This window comes from Notolepis coatsorum, assembly GCF_963971535.1.
Source record: "Notolepis coatsorum genome assembly, chromosome: 12".
Classification (NCBI taxonomy): Eukaryota; Metazoa; Chordata; class Actinopteri; order Aulopiformes; family Paralepididae; genus Notolepis; species Notolepis coatsorum.
In genome coordinates this window covers 94871503-94890890 of record NC_140176.1, presented here as the reverse complement: position 1 = coordinate 94890890, position 19388 = coordinate 94871503, and the positions used below count along the sequence as shown (strand labels likewise).

At 45.7% G+C, this 19388-nt stretch overlaps 1 protein-coding gene across 1 annotated transcript in view; it reads right to left on the bottom strand.

Moving 5' to 3' along the window:
- tln1 (talin 1) overlaps positions 1-19388 on the bottom strand; it is a 207178-nt gene that overhangs the window by 70226 nt on the left and 117564 nt on the right. Inside the window, exons 8-16 of the mRNA XM_084325947.1 lie at positions 18950-19069; positions 17668-17865; positions 11951-12090; positions 10492-10585; positions 7266-7355; positions 6093-6215; positions 1650-1793; positions 1162-1323; positions 139-279 (exon numbers count right to left, since the gene is read on the bottom strand). Of these exons, the coding sequence (XP_084182073.1) occupies positions 139-279; positions 1162-1323; positions 1650-1793; positions 6093-6215; positions 7266-7355; positions 10492-10585; positions 11951-12090; positions 17668-17865; positions 18950-19069 (1212 nt within the window). The remainder of the gene's footprint in view (positions 1-138; positions 280-1161; positions 1324-1649; positions 1794-6092; positions 6216-7265; positions 7356-10491; positions 10586-11950; positions 12091-17667; positions 17866-18949; positions 19070-19388) is intronic.

The following is a 19388-nucleotide window of genomic DNA, read 5'->3' as shown; positions in this document are numbered from 1 at the left end:
TACCTCGGGGCTGATCTGAGCAGGGTGTGTTATGTGAGGTGTGTTTACCTCCGGGCTGATCTGAGCAGGGTGTGTTATGTGAGGTGTGTTTACCTCCGGGCTGATCTGAGCAGGGTGTGTTATGTGAGGTGTGTTTACCTCCGGGCTGATCTGAGCCGGCACGCTGGCGAACTCTGGGTTGGAGGCGAAGGCCGTCAGGTTGTCCACGGCTTCTATCAGAGGACCGGTGGCCGCCTTGCACTTCTCTCTGTTGTCCTGGTTGAACGCTCCGTCCAGCGCCTGGAGACCAATACACCACAACAACAACAATTAGCTAAATAGTATATTATGTATTATGAATTGATTAGGAGTATGTATTGTATTATGAATTTGATGAGGAGTATTTATTGTTGTTTTAATTGTCTGTATGCCATGTGAATGTTGTGAGTGTATAAAGTCTGTTTGATTGAACATTTTATTAACAGATTGCAGAATGGTACAATGCAGTACGGCTCAATACACACAATTGTTAAGGGGATGCAGACCAGAGAAAGACTTTCGTCTTGTTTACATCAGGGTCCCCCATTTTCAATTCATCATAACATATATGACATACATGTAACTGTATTTTATGTGTTATGGACCCCAGGAAGAATAGCCACTACTGTGGCTAATGGGGATCCAAATAAACTGAAACACTCAGAACATAGGGTGATATACCAATATTTATTGTTCATGGCCTTACTGTGTTATCAACGTTTAACCCTTTCACTGCCGCACTACCAAGCGGTTAATCCTTTCACTGCGACAACACAGAAGGTTAACCCTTTCACTGCCACACAACAGCAGGTTAACCCTTTCACTGCCACACTGCAGAAGGTTAACCCTTTACTATCACACTACCGACGGTTAACCAGTCTGTCAAACACAGGCTTGTGAACTAATATGTTTGTACATGTACAATTACAAAAAGATATACAACAATTACACAAAATGTAACATTTCACACAAAGCATCGACTCAATGACCTAAATAATCCGATAATCAAATGGAACGACTGGATTAACTGGCGACCCTCTGAGACCAGTGTACGAGTCTGACCCACCGGGCAGTGACCCCTGACCCCCGAGCAGTGACCCCCCTGACCGTGACCCCTTGACCCCCGGGCCGTGACCCGCTGACCTTGATGGACTTGACCAGGTTGGCGGTGCTGTTGGCCACCTCCTTGGCCGACTGGACGAACTGCCTCTTGGCCACGGGGTTGGGGGTCTTGGAGGAGGCCAGGCGGCAGGCGTTGCACAGCGCCGAGGTGTGTTTGGCCACGATGGTGGCTGCAGACAGAACCTGTGGGGGGGGGAGGAAAACACAGGCCTCAACTTCAGGCTTTGCACTAGTTTTCCACCATTCACTTCAACTCAGGGATAATGTATGCGTCTATTCATTCTGTTTAAACCAGGGGTCTCAAACTCGTGGCCCGCGGGCCAATTGCGGCCCGCTGGATGATATTTTGCGGCCCCCTACTTGACATCAAAGTTTAGTGTTAGTGCTGCCCGCGTGGCGCAACTTTTTGCCGCGTCGTTGCGCGAGTTGGACGTTTTATTTATTTTATATATATATATTTATATTTATGTGTATATACTGTACTGAATAAGTGTGTGTGTGGTTTATACCTGGGACTGGGTGCAGGCTGGGTCCACCAGGTTCTGACAGGCCATCTGGATAGACTGGTTGGCTCTGGCGAACTGGGCAGGATCCACCAGACCCTTCTGCCCCGCGGTGCTGTTGGGGTCCGACACGCCCACCAGATAGGCAGCCTGACAGACAGATAGAGAGAGAGACAGACAGACAGACATACAGACAGACAGACAGACAGACAGACAGACAGACAGACAGACAGAGACAGAGAGACAGACAGACAGACAGACAGACAGACAGACAGACAGACAGACAGACAGACAGAGAGACAGACAGACAGACAGAGAGACAGACAGACAGACAGACAGACAGACAGACAGACAGACAGACAGACAGAGAGAGAGACAGAGACAGACAGAGAGAGAGAGAGAGACAGAGAGAGAGAGAGAGACAGAGAGAGACAGACAGACAGAGAGACAGACAGACAGACAGATGGACAGACAGACACACAGACAGACAGACAGACAGACAGAGAGAGACAGAGAGAGAGACAGACAGACAGACAGACACAGACAGACAGAGAGAGAGAGAGACAGAGAGAGACAGACAGACAGACAGAGAGAGAGACAGACAGACAGACAGACAGATGGACATCACAAGTCAGTCAATCTTTAGACAATCTTTGGACAAGTCATCTGAAGACTCAGGAGAAGAATATGATCAGTTCACTTTATATATCCTTCATACTGTACATGTTCTGTTTCATATCCAATGGGACCATTTGGAAAATAATGGACATAGTTCCGCTAATTCAACCTACTCTCTCTGACATCAGCGCTCTGACGAGACACAGAGAAACATATTCTGCCCGACAACAAAGCAACGGAGAGCACTGTTTGATTGGATGTAAAATGAAATGGTTTTAACTTTTAAGATGTTGTTGGGTAAACTTGTAATACTGACAACAACACTACTGCGTGGGCGTCTGGGGGGGGGGGGGGGCGTGATACGTTTTTTTTTTTTTTTTAACTTTGACCAGTCAGCTGGTTCTTTTAGCGTTTATCGCTTTTTCATCGCATTCATACTTGGTCAAGTTCGACCGACAGAAGCAGGCTGAAAGGGTTCAGATGGGGGGGAAGACACTCTGGGAAAGGCACGGCTGCCGTCCGGGATTCGAACTCGCTCAGCCCCAGATCCGTGACGAGCACGGTTGTCCACGGCGCTGAAATAGCACTCGCGGTACGTGGTGAGCTACTGGAGCTCCCCGTGATAAGTTGTTTTAAGTGCCTGTGATAAGTTGCCGAGGTGGATCGTCACGGAGTTCCACAAGTTTATTGGGCATAGGAATGGTAAATAAGGGAGGGGAGGCCTGGTCCACAAACAACCCCACTAAACAAAATCATTCTTTGCATAGTTCACCGACTGTAGGGAACATAGGGAGTATTTTGAATAATAATAATAATAATAATAATAATAATAATAATAATAATAATAATAATAATAATAATAATAATAATAATAATAATAATAATAAAGCGGGCTATGATTAAGTGGCTACAGAAAATGGCCCTAGCATAGAATTCAGAAATACATAAATAAACGTCTGTTAAATGACAAGAGACACACAGTGTCCCACAGAAAAAAACCATCTCATGTGTCTGAGTCGAAGTTATCTTAATTGTGTGTTTACTAAAATAATAATAATGCTCTGCGAAGCATGACTCATACAGTAGAAGGAACGACTGACCTGACTGGCTGGTTGGTTGAAGGAAGCACTGTTCTGACTGGCTGGCTGGTTGAAGGAAGCACTGTTCTGACTGGCTGGCTGGTTGAAGGAAGCACTGTTCTGACTGGCTGGCTGGTTGAAGGAAGCACTGTTCTGACTGGCTGGTTGAAGGAAGCACTGTTCTGACTGGCTGGTTGGTTGAAGGAAGCACTGTTCTGACTGGCTGGTTGGTTGAAGGAAGCACTGTTCTGACTGGTTGGTTGAAGGAAGCACTGTTCTGACTGGCTGGCTGGTTGAAGGAAGCACTGTTCTGACTGGCTGGCTGGTTGAAGGAAGCACTGTTCTGACTGGCTGGTTGAAGGAAGCACTGTTCTGACTGGCTGGCTGGTTGAAGGAAGCACTGTTCTGACTGGCTGGCTGGTTGAAGGAAGCACTGTTCTGACTGGTTGGTTGGTTGATGGAAGCACTGTTCTGACTGGTTGGTTGAAGGAAGCACTGTTCTGACTGGTTGGTTGAAGGAAGCACTGTTCTGACTGGCTGGTTGGTTGAAGGAAGCACTGTTCTGACTGGTTGGTTGAAGGAAGCACTGTTCTGACTGGTTGGTTGAAGGAAGCACTGTTCTGACTGGCTGGTTGGTTGAAGGAAGCACTGTTCTGACTGGCTGGTTGGTTGATGGAAGCACTGTTCTGACTGGCTGGTTGGTTGATGGAAGCACTGTTCTGACTGGCTGGTTGGTTGATGGAAGCACTGTTCTGACTGGCTGGTTGGTTGATGGAAGCACTGTTCTGACTGGCTGGTTGAAGGAAGCACTGTTCTGACTGGCTGGTTGAAGGAAGCACTGTTCTGACTGGCTGGTTGAAGGAAGCACTGTTCTGACTGGCTGGTTGAAGGAAGCACTGTTCTGACTGGTTGGTTGAAGGAAGCACTGTTCTGACTGGTTGGTTGAAGGAAGCACTGTTCTGACTGGCTGGTTGGTTGAAGGAAGCACTGTTCTGACTGGTTGGTTGGCTAAACCTGTTTGACGACGCCATTTATAGTTAGTAGAGCCACTGGAGCTATGTGTGTGTGTGTGTGTGTGTGTGTGTGTGTGTGTGTGTGTTTGTGTGTGTGTGTGTGTGTGCACATGGCTGTGTGTGTGTGTGTGAGTTGATAGTTGTAAAAGTGTGTGTGTGCATGCGTGTGTGTGTGTGTGCAGTAAGTAAAGGGATATGCATGATCAGCACCATGTGCCCCCCCCCCCCCCCCCCCCCTCTCTGTGGTTCAGGCCACTGACTCCAGATGTTGGCGCCACATGTCTGAAGTGGCAGGGCCTGCTATTGGCCGGTGGAGGTAATGAGGCCGGCGTATTCGTGCGTGATTCATCTCGCTGGCTGGCTGTGTGTTTGGGGGGCGAATATATATTATGTTCCGATTCCCCTTCTGAGATCTCTGGCGTAGAGCAGTGTTTCTCGTGTGGTCAGGAACCCAACCTGAGATCTCTGGCGTAGAGCAGTGTTTCTCGTGTGGTCGGGAACCCAACCTGAGATCTCTGGCGTAGAGCAGTGTTTCTCGTGTGGTCGGGAACCCAACCTGAGATCTCTGAGGCGTAGAGCAGTGTTTCTCGTGTGGTCGGGAACCCAACCTGAGATCTCTGGCGTAGAGCAGTGTTTCTTGTGTGGTCGGGAACCCAACCTGAGATCTCTGGCGTAGAGCAGCGTTTCTCGTGTGGTCGGGAACCCAACCTGAGATCTCTGGCGTAGAGCAGCGTTTCTCGTGTGGTCGGGAACCCAACCTGAGATCTCTGGCGTAGAGCAGTGTTTCTCGTGTGGTCGGGAACCCAACCTGAGATCTCTGAGGCGTAGAGCAGTGTTTCTCGTGTGGTCGGGAACCCAACCTGAGATCTCTGGCGTAGAGCAGTGTTTCTTGTGTGGTCGGGAACCCAACCTGAGATCTCTGGCGTAGAGCAGCGTTTCTCGTGTGGTCGGGAACCCAACCTGAGATCTCTGGCGTAGAGCAGCGTTTCTCGTGTGGTCGGGAACCCAACCTGAGATCTCTGGCGTAGAGCAGCGTTTCTCATGTGGTCGGGAACCCAACCTGAGATCTCTGGCGTAGAGCAGCGTTTCTCGTGTGGTCGGGAACCCAACCTGAGATCTCTGGCGTAGAGCAGTGTTTCTCGTGTGGTCGGGAACCCAACCTGAGATCTCTGGCGTAGAGCAGTGTTTCTCGTGTGGTCGGGAACCCAACCTGAGATCTCTGGCGTAGAGCAGTGTTTCTCGTGTGGTCGGGAACCCAACCTGAGATCTCTGGCGTAGAGCAGTGTTTCTCGTGTGGTCGGGAACCCAACGTAGGCGCGTGTGTACCTGGGCGGCTGCCTCAGTGTGTGTGTGTGTGTGTGTGTGTACCTGGGCGGCTGCCTCAGTGTGTGTGTGTGTGTGTGTGTGTGTGTGTGTGTACCTGGGCCGCTGCCTCAGTGTGTGTCTCTGTGTGTGTACCTGGGCGACTGCCTCAGTGTGTGTGTGTGTGTGTCTCTGTGTGTGTACCTGGGCGACTGCCTCAGTGTGTGTGTGTGTGTGTGTGTGTGTACTATATGTGTGTACCTGGGCGACTGCCTCAGTGTGTGTGTGTGTGTGTCTCTGTGTGTGTACCTGGGCGACTGCCTCAGTGTGTGTGTGTGTGTGTGGGTGTACTATATGTGTGTACCTGGGCGGCTGCCTCAGTGTGTGTGTGTGTGTGTGTGTGTGTGTTGTGTGTGTGTGTGTGTGTGTGTGTGTACCTGGGCGGCAGCCTCAGTCAGGCCACACAGGGCTTTAGATCCTCCGCTGACCGAGTCTCCGAACTCCGGCAGGTTGCTGTTCTTGGCGTTGTGAGAGATGCCGGCCATGGACTCACCCAGGACCTGAGACAGGGAGGCAGTTAGTGTTTAATAGTAGAGGAGAGAGAGGGAGACTAGGAAGGATAGAAGAGAAGAGAAGAGAGAGAGAGAGAAAGAGAGAGAGAGAGAGACAGAGAGATATATAGATAGAGAGAGAGAGAGAGAGAGAGAGTAGGAGAGAGAGATATATAGATAGAGAGAGAGAGTAGGAGAGAGAGATATATAGATAGAGAGAGAGAGAGAGAGAGAGAGTAGGAGAGAGAGATATATAGATAGAGAGAGAGAGAGTAGGAGAGAGATATAGATAGAGAGAGAGAGAGTAGGAGAGAGAGATATATAGATAGAGAGAGAGAGAAGGAGACAGAGAGATATAGATAGAGAGAGAGTAGGAGAGAGAGATATACAGATAGAGAGCGAGTAGGAGACAGAGAGAGAGTAGGAGACAGAGATATATATAGAGAGAGAGAGTAGGAGACAGAGAGAGTAGGAGACAGAGAGAGTAGGAGACAGAGAGAGAGTAGGAGACAGAGAGAGAGTAGGAGACAGAGAGAGAATAGGAGACAGAGAGAGAGTAGGAGACAGAGAGAGTAGGAGACAGAGAGAGAGTAGGAGACAGAGAGAGAGTAGGAGACAGAGAGAGAATAGGAGACAGAGAGAGAGTAGGAGACAGAGAGAGTAGGAGACAGAGAGAGTAGGAGACAGAGATATATATATAGATAGAGAGAGAGAGTAGGAGACAGAGAGAGTAGGAGAGAGAGAGAGAGAGAGTAGGAGACAGAGAGAGAGTAGGAGACAGAGAGATATATATAGATAGAGAGAGAGTAGGAGACAGAGAGAGTAGGAGACAGAGAGATATATATAGATAGAGAGAGAGAGAGAGATAGATTGATAGAGAGAGTAGGAGAGAGAGAGAGAGTAGGAGACAGAGAGAGAGAGAGAGAGTAGGAGACAGAGAGAGAGAGAGTAGGAGACAGAGAGAGAGAGAGTAGGAGACAGAGAGAGAGTAGGAAGAGACAGAGAGAGAGTAGGAGAGAGAGCGAGAGAGAGTAGGAAGAGAGAGAGAGAGAGAGATACCTTGGAGTTCTCCATGACGCTGTCGATGCAGTCAAAGTAGGAGAGGTCATTGATGGCCTCTGTGGGGTGCTGCAGTAGCGATCGCACAGACTGGAGGAGACAGAGAGGCAGACATTATGCACACAGACACAGAGAGGGTCAGTACATTATGCACACAGACAGAGAGGCAGACATTATGCACACAGACACAGAGAGGGTCAGTACATTATGCACACAGACACACAGAGAGAGGCAGTACATTATGCACACAGACACACACAGAGTCAGTACATTATGCACACAGACACACACAGAGGCAGTACATTATGCACACAGACACACAGAGAGAGGCAGTACATTATGCACACAGACACACACAGAGTCAGTACATTATGCACACAGACACACAGAGAGAGTCAGTACATTATGCACACAGACACACAGAGAGAGGCAGTACATTATGCACACAGACACACACAGAGGCAGTACATTATGCACACAGACACACAGAGAGAGTCAGTACATTATGCACACAGACACACAGAGAGGGTCAGTACATTATGCACACAGACACACAGAGAGGGTCAGTACATTATGCACAGACACACAGAGAGTCAGTACATTATGCACACAGACACACAGAGAGTCAGTACATTATGCACACAGACACACAGAGAGTCAGTACATTATGCACACAGACACACAGAGGGTCAGTACATTATGCACACAGACACACACAGAGAGTCAGTACATTATGCACACAGACACACAGAGAGAGTCAGTACATTATGCACACAGACAGAGAGGCAGACATTATGCACACAGACACACAGAGAGAGTCAGTACATTATGCACACAGACACACAGAGACTGTCGTAAGAAAGTAGGGGTGTAACGGTACACGTATTCGTACCGAACCGTTTCAGTACAGGACCTTCGGTTCAGTACGTGCCGCGTACCGAACTAATACAACGATACTTTAATAACCACGTGCGGTTTTTTTTCTCTCGTGCTGAAGTTCATTCAAAACTCAAAAGCCCCCCCTCCCCCACCACCAAAATATAACTTGCACAAAAGGGGCGGATGTTGTTCGATCAGCCCACGCACACCGCTGAGAGTTTTATTTTACAAGTCTATTATTAATTTAGCCACGTTCTGCAAACTTTCGCCCCACTGTACCGAAATTAACCGCGAACCGTGACTTCAAAACAGAGGTACCGGAATCGGTACCCATCCCTAATTGCGATGCACGTTATTTAGTTTCTCCATTTACCAGTAACTGCAATTTGTAATACCAGGACAACCCAGGACAACTCATGACAACTTTTGAACAGATCAATTATATCTATAAATCATATTCCTGGAATTGGCGAGAGTAAAGGCTGCTTTGTTTTTTAGTAACGGAGATGAGCGGCGGGGAGCGCGCGCTGTACGTCTCTGGTTGGTTCTGAAATAGGTCTCCAGAGGAGTGCACACGCAATACATATCATTCACTTCACACGCATAACATGGAGCAGCAGTGATACGAGAGAAAACTCAAGAAAACACCTGCCTTTTTCTTTCATTTGACGTACAACTTTTAAAATATTATGAGAATATGATTACCGATATTTCCGTGGGTCCAAATGAAGAACAGGGCAGTTCTACAGGTAGTTTTGACGGGGAAACCGGTCGGGAGAGCGTGCTGCGTCAATGGAGCTCATAACGTAAAACATTATTTTATTTCCCCTGAATAATAATATTAATATCTATGTAATAAAAATAAGAATAAGAAATAATAAGAAAACGGTACAGTATATCCCAGATGTTGTAAAAACATCGGTCATTATGCACACGTACAATATCAGACCTGATTCAGTCATTACCTCCACAGCTTTGAGACGGTTAACCTTCTGTAGTGTGGTAGTGAAAGGGTTATCCCTTTGTAGTGTGGTAGTGAAAGGGTTAACCTGCTGTAGTGTGGTAGTGAAAGGTTAACCTTCTGTAGTGTGGTAGTGAAAGGTTAACCTTCTGTAGTGTGGTAGTGAAAGGGTTAACCTTCTGTAGTGTGGTAGTGAAAGGTTAACCTTCTGTAGTGTGGTAGTGAAAGGGTTAACCGTCTGTAGTGTGGTAGTGAAAGGATTAACCTTCTGTAGTGTGGTAGTGAAAGGGTTAACCGTCTGTAGTGTGGTAGTGAAAGGGTTAACCTTCTGTAGTGTGGTAGTGAAAGGGTTAACCTTCTGTAGTGTGGTAGTGAAAGGGTTAACCTTCTGTAGTGTGGTAGTGAAAGGTTAACCTTCTGTAGTGTGGTAGTGAAAGGTTAACCTTCTGTAGTGTGGTAGTGAAAGGTTAACCTTCTGTAGTGTGGTAGTGAAAGGTTAACCTTCTGTAGTGTGGTAGTGAAAGGGTTAACCTTCTGTAGTGTGGTAGTGAAAGGTTAACCTTCTGTAGTGTGGTAGTGAAAGGGTTAACCGTCTGTAGTGTGGTAGTGAAAGGATTAACCTTCTGTAGTGTGGTAGTGAAAGGGTTAACCTTCTGTAGTGTGGTAGTGAAAGGGTTAACCTTCTGTAGTGTGGTAGTGAAAGGGTTAACCTTCTGTAGTGTGGTAGTGAAAGGGTTAACCTTCTGTAGTGTGGTAGTGAAAGGTTAACCTTCTGTAGTGTGGTAGTGAAAGGTTAACCTTCTGTAGTGTGGTAGTGAAAGGTTAACCTTCTGTAGTGTGGTAGTGAAAGGTTAACCTTCTGTAGTGTGGTAGTGAAAGGGTTAACCGTCTGTAGTGTGGTAGTGAAAGGTTAACCTTCTGTAGTGTGGTAGTGAAAGGGTTAACAGCCTATCTCAGTCATTCATCACATTGATTTGTTATGTACTGCTAACCTTCAAATTGTGAAATTATTGCTTTGCAACAATAATCTCAATAATTGCTTTTCAAAACCGCTCGTCAACAAAGGTGACAGCAGGTTACACACAAAAGAAAAGCGTGATAACATTTATTTTGGTAAAATATTGCAACTTTAAGTGCATTGCTCGATATATATGTGGAAAGTACAGGCGGCTAGATCCTCTATTAAACGTCTGAAGAATGAATGATGACATAATAATCCTCTGCCCCGGCGAACACACCACACGGACACCAACGCACGGAAACCAACGCACCAAGAGAGCCATCCATTACAAAGTGAAACAAGGGATGAGAGAAAAATAGGAGGGGAGGGAGGGAGGGAGGGAGGGAGGGAGGGACCAACAGACCAACAGACAGACAGATAGGTACCTCTAGTTCTCGGAGAGCATTATCACACTCCTTTTGACCTGGTGCCTGCTGGGTACACATGGTGATGAGCTGGTTAATACTGTCTGTCACCGCCCTGTGGAGGGAGAGAGAGAGGGAGAGAGGGGGGGAGAGAGAGAGAGAGAGTGAGAGGTACACATGGTGATGAGCTGGTTAGTACTGTCTGTCACCGCCCTGTGGAGGGAGAGAGAGAGGGAGAGAGGGGGGGAGAGAGAGAGAGAGAGTGAGAGGTACACATGGTGATGAGCTGGTTAGTACTGTCTGTCACCGCCCTGTGGAGGGAGAGAAAGAGGGAGAGAGAGAGAGAGAGAGAGAGAGAGAGAGAGAGTGAGTGAAAGACAAATACAGTGGCATGTGTGCCTGCATGCGAGTGTGTGTAAGTGTAAGTGTGCCTCTATGCCGCTGTGTATGTGCTTCCATTTATGTTTGTGTGCATGGTCTCTATGAACGTGTATGTGCGGGCAGGCACGTGCACACATAGAGCCCAAAGGGTGGTCGAGCACCTGCCCTTTTGTGCCTCATAAAAAAGTGCCCTTTTTATGCCATATTTTTTTTTAAGTCAGTGATAAAAGTGTCTTTCAAGGATAAGTGAGCTCCTGCACTGATTATTATAGTTCAATATTTGATCACCAAAACTCCCTAAAATGCATACAAAGGTTGTTATTACGGAATTTAATCTAAATGTTACTGAATGGCTGTTGATTATACTGTTTATTGTTATGTTGTTAACTTAATGTAACAGTTGGTATTCATATATTTTAGTTGAGAAGATAGAAGAGGAGAGGAGGAGGTGAAGAGAGAAGAAGTGAAGAGAGGTGAAGAGAGGAGAAGTGAAGAGAGGAGAGGAGAAGAGAGGAGAAGTGAAGAGAGGAGAGGAGAAGTGAAGAGAGGAGAGGAGAAGTGAAGAGAGGTGAAGAGAGGTGAAGAGAGGAGAAGTGAAGAGAGGAGAGGAGAGGAGAGGAGAGGAGAGGTGAAGAGAGGAGAAGTGAAGAGAGGAGAAGTGAAGAGAGGAGAGGAGGGGTGAAGAGAGAAGAAGTGAATAGAGGTGAAGAGAGAAGAAGTGAAGAGAGGTGAAGAGAGGAGAAGTGAAGAGAGGTGAAGAGAGGAGAGGAGGGGTGAAGAGAGGAGCGGAGAAGAGAGGTGAAGAGAGGAGAGGAGAGGAGGGGAGAGGTGAAGAGAGGAGAGGTGAAGAGGAGAAGAGGTGAAGAGAGGAGAGGTGAAGAGGAGAAGAGGTGAAGAGAGGAGAGGAGGATAGAAGAGAAGAGAGGAGATGAGAAAAAAGGAGAGGAATAGAGAAGAGATGAGATGAGAAGAGAGGAGAGGAGAATAGAGGAGTAGAGAGTGTGTATGTGTTTGTTATATAACGCTGGGTGTTACCGTGCGGCTGCAGCCAGCTGGTTCTTGAGGTTGGGGGAGTTGGGGTCGGTGGACAGGGCCTTACCGTGCGGCTGCAGCCAGCTGGTTCTTGAGGTTGGGGGAGTTGGGGTCGGTGGATAGGGCCTTGGCCGACAGCAGCAGCTTGCTGGAGGACATGGAGATGGTCTTCAGGTTGGAGACCACCTGCGTCTGGTCCTCCTTAGACTGGAGGCGGAGGGAGGAGGAGAGGGTTAAACTCCATTCATCCATCTCACTGCGTTTTATACCACGGCCTAGGGCTGGGCGATATGGCCTGAACATGGAAATTAAATCTCAGACACCACATCCGATTTTAATAGATTTTTTTCTCTCTCAACACATTGTGCGCCATAAACGGCGTAAATCGTTATTGCCCGCCATGCGTTGAACGCCAACAACGGCGTAAATCGTTATTGGGATCAATATTTCATTTTTTTCGCCATGGCATTCATAATTCATCCAGCCTCCCTCCGGACTGTAGCGGCACCCTGTCTGATATTGCAACACCTCAATACCGCCGCCTGGTGGATGGTCGGGCGAGTTACACTCACGCCAAACTGTGCATCGAGGAAATTCCTCCGCCAGATATATTGTGGCGTGGATCAATATACACACTCGAGTGCATTTGGATCGCTTTCGAAACGCAATAATCTATATGATTTCGGCGTTTATTGCGTCATACAAACCGGAAATGGATCTAGGAGATCCACGTCAAATAATTGGGATCTTTTTCCTCCAGTCTCGGTAAGAGGAATCTAACGTTATTTTCAGCTTGATTGTCCATTTCTTTATTTGCAATCAGTCTGATCAATATATCAACCCATACTAAATAAAGCAGTTACTGACGATCAAGGAATTATAAACGATCCCCCCCCCCCCCTTTCCTTCACGCATGATGAAGCATAATGTATACCGATATACATTTGAATTTTTTAATATAGCGTGTATAGGAAAGAAACGCCAATCGATAATCTATCATATGCGTCAGGGCCTATAACTAGCGTTTTTGGAATTACAGCAGAAAAGCTTAAAAACATACTTATATTCTCGACGGTATTAACACTTTGGCTGCCAGGAGCCGTGTTAAAGCGTCATTCCCGGCCATGCTCAAGGTGCCGAAGACGCTTTACAGCGTCTTTAATATCAATATTTCAAAAATCTGGAATCGGATTCATATTTCCCCTCCGCTGGCCTGAGATCCACCAGGAGGACCCACTGAGCTCTCTGGCGGTTCAGGAGCGCCATCTGGTGGCCGATCGGCGCAATCGCTTAACAGGTTTTGCTGGACGGCCGTATTACTTCCGGGCACTCGGTACATGTCCCGGGACTCTGGCTCGTCACACTACATAGCGATCGATTGCCAATAACTCGATAAACAACATGATTTGGACGTATATACCATTATACAAGCTGGAGATGGACCGGGTAAATCGCCATCCCATAATGATAAAATGTCTACTCTACGATGATCGCCCAACGGCGCGCAGAGACTGGGGTGAGTTTTAGCGAGTAACGTTACCGTCTTCGATACTAACTGCTATTATCAACATTTGACCCACATTAGATGATTGGTATAACGCTGCCCACGGAATTATAAACGCCCCCTCGCCCATCCGGTCAACATCAGATGACGTGTAGTAACTTCTAGAAGTACGTCTAGTTGGAATTTTTTATATCGCGCTGATTGCCATCAAACTGTATTTCATCATCAATATAATGCATTTGGGGCTATATATCACGTTCTGGAGAAAGCTGCAGAAAGAGATGAAAACATACTTATACATTAGACCATACTTTACTATGGATATGTGAATGAAAAAGTTTAACGTTGCTACACAATGAACAATACATATAGGACTTTGAATGGGCCCTAATAATGTCATCATCATCATTAGGTGGCTTCTTCGTTCCGAAGGTTGCCTATCACTCTCCAACCCATTCTGTCCCCACTTCTTCTCTCCAACTCCGTGACTCCGCCTCTCACTCCACTCCAATCACAGACATCGTCTACCCAGCCTCTTCTTGGTCTTCCACTTCCTCTCTTTCCATCCACCTTCCCCATCACCACCTTCTTGAACATCTCCCCGCTGGATCCTCTCAGAACATGCCCGCACAACTCCATCTTTCTCTTTTTCAACCTCTCCAGCAGCTGTCCCCCTTGCATATCCGCTCTTCTCAGTACCTCCTCATTCTTGATCTTATCCTTCCATGTTATCTTCAGCATCTTCCTCAGTGTCCACATTTCAAAAGAGTCTATCATCCTCTTTGCCTCTTCATTCAGCGTCCATGCTTCTGCTCCGTATGAAAAGACTGACATAACATACGTTTCCAAAATCCTGGTCTTCGTTTTCCAACTTATGTTTCTTCTCAATAATTCTTTATGGTTCCAGAATGCGCCCTTTGCAATTCCCGTTCTTCTCTTAATGTCCATGTTAGCTCTTCCACCTTCACTGATCCAGCTTCCAAGGTACATGTACTCCTTCACTTGTTCAAGTTTTTCTCCATCCACCTGTATTTTACAAACAGTTCCTGGTGTTTTTTCAATGATCATTACTTTAGTTTTCTTTGTGTTTAGTGACATTCCATAGTTTTTGCATTCGACATTCAGCTTATTCATCATGTCCTGTAGATCTTCTTGACAGTTACAGACTATAGCAGTGTCATCCGCGTATCTTATATTGGTGATGTTCTCTTCGCCAAGTTTTACTCCTTTCCCTCCTCTCAGACCTTTTTTCATCAGTGATTCACTGTACATATTAAAGAGTACAGGGGACAAGATGCATCCTTGTCTTACACCCTTCTCCACCGGGAAGTCTCTTGATTTCTCCTTTCCTATTCTAACATTAGCCTTCTGCCTCCAGTATAAGTTGGCAATTATTCTTCGGTCAGAAACTGGTATTTTGAATTCTTCCATTGTTCTCATCAATGTTGTATGTTCAACTCTGTCGAAGGCCTTCGTGAAATCGATGAAGCAAATATACAGCTTCTTCTGTTGGTCTATCGATTTTTCACCAATGATTCTGAGTTGGCAGATTGCATCTCTTGTTCCTTTTCCTTTGCGAAAACCCATTTGGCTATCCGAGAGCTGATGTTCAATTATGGGTTCTATTCTGTTCTTGATGATTTTCAGGAGTACTTTTGATGCATGAGATATCAAACTGATAGTCCTGTAATTGTTGCATTCTGTGGCTCTTCCGGTCTTTGGGATCGGAATGAACATTGATTTTAGGAAATCATTTGGAATATTTCCTGAGTTATAGATGTTGTTTATCAGTTTCACAAGGAGCTCGATGCATCGGTCACCAGAGTTCTTAATCAGTTCAGCAGGGATCTCATCCTCGCCGGGCGATCTGTCCGTGGCCAGTGACTTCACAGCCTCTTCAACTTCTACTTCTACTTCAACTAATAATGGCAATGTAGCAATAGAATTTAAAAAGTTATAGCCCTGCAAAGAAGGGGAATTTCTCCATAGACAAATAGAGCTGGCAACCTATGGTATATCATGAATTTAGCCTTAGGCAATCAAAGTGTTAACACAACAATGTATGAATGAAAAAATATAACGTTCCCACATCCGGAACGATAGATAATCGATGTTGAATGGGCCATAGTAATGCAGATATAGCTATAATATTTAAAAAGTTATAGGCCTGCAAAGAAGGTAAACATCTCCATAGGCTTACAGCGGTGGCAGACTGGGTATAATGATGGGCATACTGCATGGCAATCAATGTGTTAACTAGAAACGCCAAGGAAATCATTCAAATACGTTTTTATTTGACAAAAAAAATGTATCAAACCAAGATGAATTTCCCTATTGGGATTGAAGTGAAAACCTAACTTTCACCAATCTTCACTTAAAATAACAACAATAATAATATATATATATATATATATATATATATATATATATATATATATATATATATATATATATATATATATATATATATAAAAGGTTACTCTTGATCAAACAAAGATGAATGTCCCTATTGGGATTAATAGTGCAATAACTTGCTTTTTCACCAAACTTCACTTAAAACAAATAAAAGGTGCCTCTTGATCATCAAACAAGAATAAATATAATAAAGTGCAAATCTAACTTTCACCAAACATCACTTTTTGTAAAATCGATTTTAATAAAAAAAATCTTCCTAAATCATGAATTCCAATTAATCGATAAAGTCGATTAATCGCCCAGCCCTACCATGGCCTGGGCGAATACTCCATTCTGATTGGTCGCTAGGTGTCTATTAACACTATGGCGTCCGTTCACGAGTATATACGTGTTTCGATTCCATGCGTTGTGGTCCAGAGCCACGAGTATACTCGTGACGAGTTGTTATTGTTTTATTCCATATTTATAACGCTTATTAGGTCCCCGATCCACTAGCAGGATCTTTCCACATATTTGATTTTCGAAACATGCAGTACCGGCCAGATCCGCTTAGGGGCGCCATCGCTCCACTGCAGTATCATTGAGGGGATTTAAAAAAAAAAAATGCTTTTACAGTCCTGTGGGCGGATCATATGAGCCTCGATTCCAAACGAAGACCCTCCATTTTTGATCAGCTTGCCGAACGTTTTTTTCAGCGTGGAATAATGGGATTTATGATTAGCCAATGTGCATATCGATCTACCAGAATCCGATGACTGGTGAGGAAATGCTGCCGGCGATCACATGGCCTGACGGTAGGATAATATTACCCCAAATTACAGCTGGATTGGACATTGTTTTATAACCTAACGTGATAGACTACTGACATTGGCTACCGGAACGCACACTCTATTGCTAATCAATAATACTGATCGGCGTTCCCCGCCGCCCCCATTTCATCCATAGATGCTCTGTAATAGTCCGGATGCTACACAGTTTGTTTTATTTCATTCGTATATATACAGCAGAAATGGCGTTTGATATAACGGCGCCAACGTTTAGCCTTTTTTGCAGCTTCCTGCAGAAAAGCCTAGACGAAAAGCGCGATATACTTTATATTCACGACACTATAAAATGACAACCAACCGATGGATTTTTATTTTCTTTAAGCCATTATGAAGGCACGGTTTATGCACTCAAGTGACAATGAGAATGGACAGATAGCAATACTATAAATGATATATAAAGCTCTTAGAAAGTACATCGGTTTGTTTACAATCCTCTGTCCTCTGAGGCCTAAATCGCCGCGGGGCTCCCGTCGCCATAGTGTTAAACATTCCTAGCCGATGACAACAAACAACTAACTTGTTCCAGGTATTATTCAAGTGTTAGTGTTGAATGCAAAAATGATGTACAATAATGCTGTATATACTGTATATATATATATATATATTTATTCTCACCATCTATCCACACCCGTCTGTACTTACCTGCACGTAATCATTTTACATATCTGTAGTTACTATATCTATATCTGTATACCGGTATATCCTACTCTTACTAGTTACACTGCTAGCCAGTATGACTTACTTACTACCATAGTGTCTTTATACCGGTATCACTGTACATTAATACTACAACTCTGCACATACATCTGATTAGCACTATTACTCAGTAGTAGTAGTAATTTATATATGTTATACCCTGTTTAATCACCTGTACATTCTATATTACTATTAAACGTGTGTGCCAAACGACTCTTTGTTGTACTGTACTTGTGCTGTAATACATTTTAATCTAATTTAATCTAATCTAAAACACAATGCAAAAAATGTACGTCATACAGATAAATCCCCAGAAGTAAAAGCGGTTTGTCTCTGGCTGACCTGCGAGGTGCCGGCCATGTCCACACCGGCCTCCAGGAAGTGGGTGAAGTCCTGGCCGAACGTGCCGGTGGCCCGCGCCAGCTCCTGGGTGGTGCCCCGTGACGACTGCACCAGCTCGTTGGCAGACTGGTTCAGACCGGCCGCCGCTTCATTCAACTGGGCCTGGGCTTCCTGGAAACTCTTCCCACTGGCTGGGAACTAAGAGGAGAGGAGGAGAGGGGAGAGGAGAGGAGAGGAGAGGAGGGGGAGAGGAGAGGAGAGGAGAGGAGAGGAGAGAAGCGAAGCGAAGAGAGGAGGAGAGAAGGAGAGAGGAGAGGAGAGGAGGAGAGAAGAGGGGGAGAGAAGAGGGGGAGAGGAGAGAGGAGGAAAGGAAGAGAGAGGAGAGGAGGGGAGAGAGGAGGAGAGGAGAAAGGAGAGGAGGAGAGAGAAGAGAGGAGAGGAGGAGAGAGAAGAGAGGAGATGAGGAGAGAGGAGAGAAGAGAAGCGAGGAGGAGAGGAGAGAAGGAGAGAGGAGAGAGGAGGAGCGAGATGAGAGGAGGAGAGGAGGAGAGAAGAGGAGAGGAAGAGAGGAGGAGAGGAGAAAGGAGGAGAGAGGAGAGGAGAGAAGAGAGGGGAGAAGAGAAGAGAAGAGAAGAGAGGAGAGAAGATTAGGAGAGAAGAGGAGATTGAAAAATACAGAGAATTCTGTTCTTAACCTTTTTTTCCCACCAACTATCATAAATCTTATTTTGGAATTAAACACATTTTGAAATGTGTGGTCAAAAAGAAAGAGCGTGAACGAAAGAGAAGGACAGAAGACAAGTCTCACCTCGTTGTATCTGAAGAAAGACAGACAAGTGATGCCCTGACTACAGTTCACAGCACGGGCTCCCAACCAGAGGAATCCCCTCAGCATTCAAAACACACATGACATCCTGTCTGCATCACACAGACTCTACATCCTGTCTGCATCACACAGACTCTACATCCCACACAGCGGCTCATTCTCTCACAAGCTGGTCGTCGGTGACAACTAGGTTTTCAAAGTGGCTCTGACAGTTGAAACGTCGTTAGCGGGAAAACATTTTCAGTTCGATTTCTAGATTTATTTTTTTATTTTCACGTGACCCTATGGTTTTGGGAAAACCCGGATTAAAGAACACCTTTTATGAGATAGTGAGACAAGAGTCTTAGGGCCAAAAGAACCGTCTGACTATCACATGATGGAAACAAACAAACAAATAAATAAATATAAACTGCCTCCGGGGGCAGACTGGGTGAGAGACGGCGTGCCGCTGCTTACAGAGTTGGCCAGCAGCCTCTTGCTGGCCTCGCCCACGGTGCGGATGGCGTTGTCCACGTCCCTCTGCCCGGGCAGGCAGTTCACACACCTATTCAGAGCCTGGGAGACCGCCTTGGCCACCTGCGCACACACACATTTTAAATGCTTTATTTATCTCAACATACATACAGAGTACATTAAGGACATAAACACTAACAGTGCAATAGACCTATCTCAAACCCTGCCCTCTTTTCTTGATCCTCCAATCACAACTGTCGCTTACCTCTGTGTTTGTCCGAGGTAAGCGACAGTTGTGATTGGAGGATCAAGAAAAAAGGGCAGGGTTTGAGATAGGTCTATTAGCTCATTGGGAGTTATTCAATTTACGTTTGCGACTGTGCAGCATTCATCGTACACATACAATATTGACACAGATGATGTTTCAAAAACAGATACAATA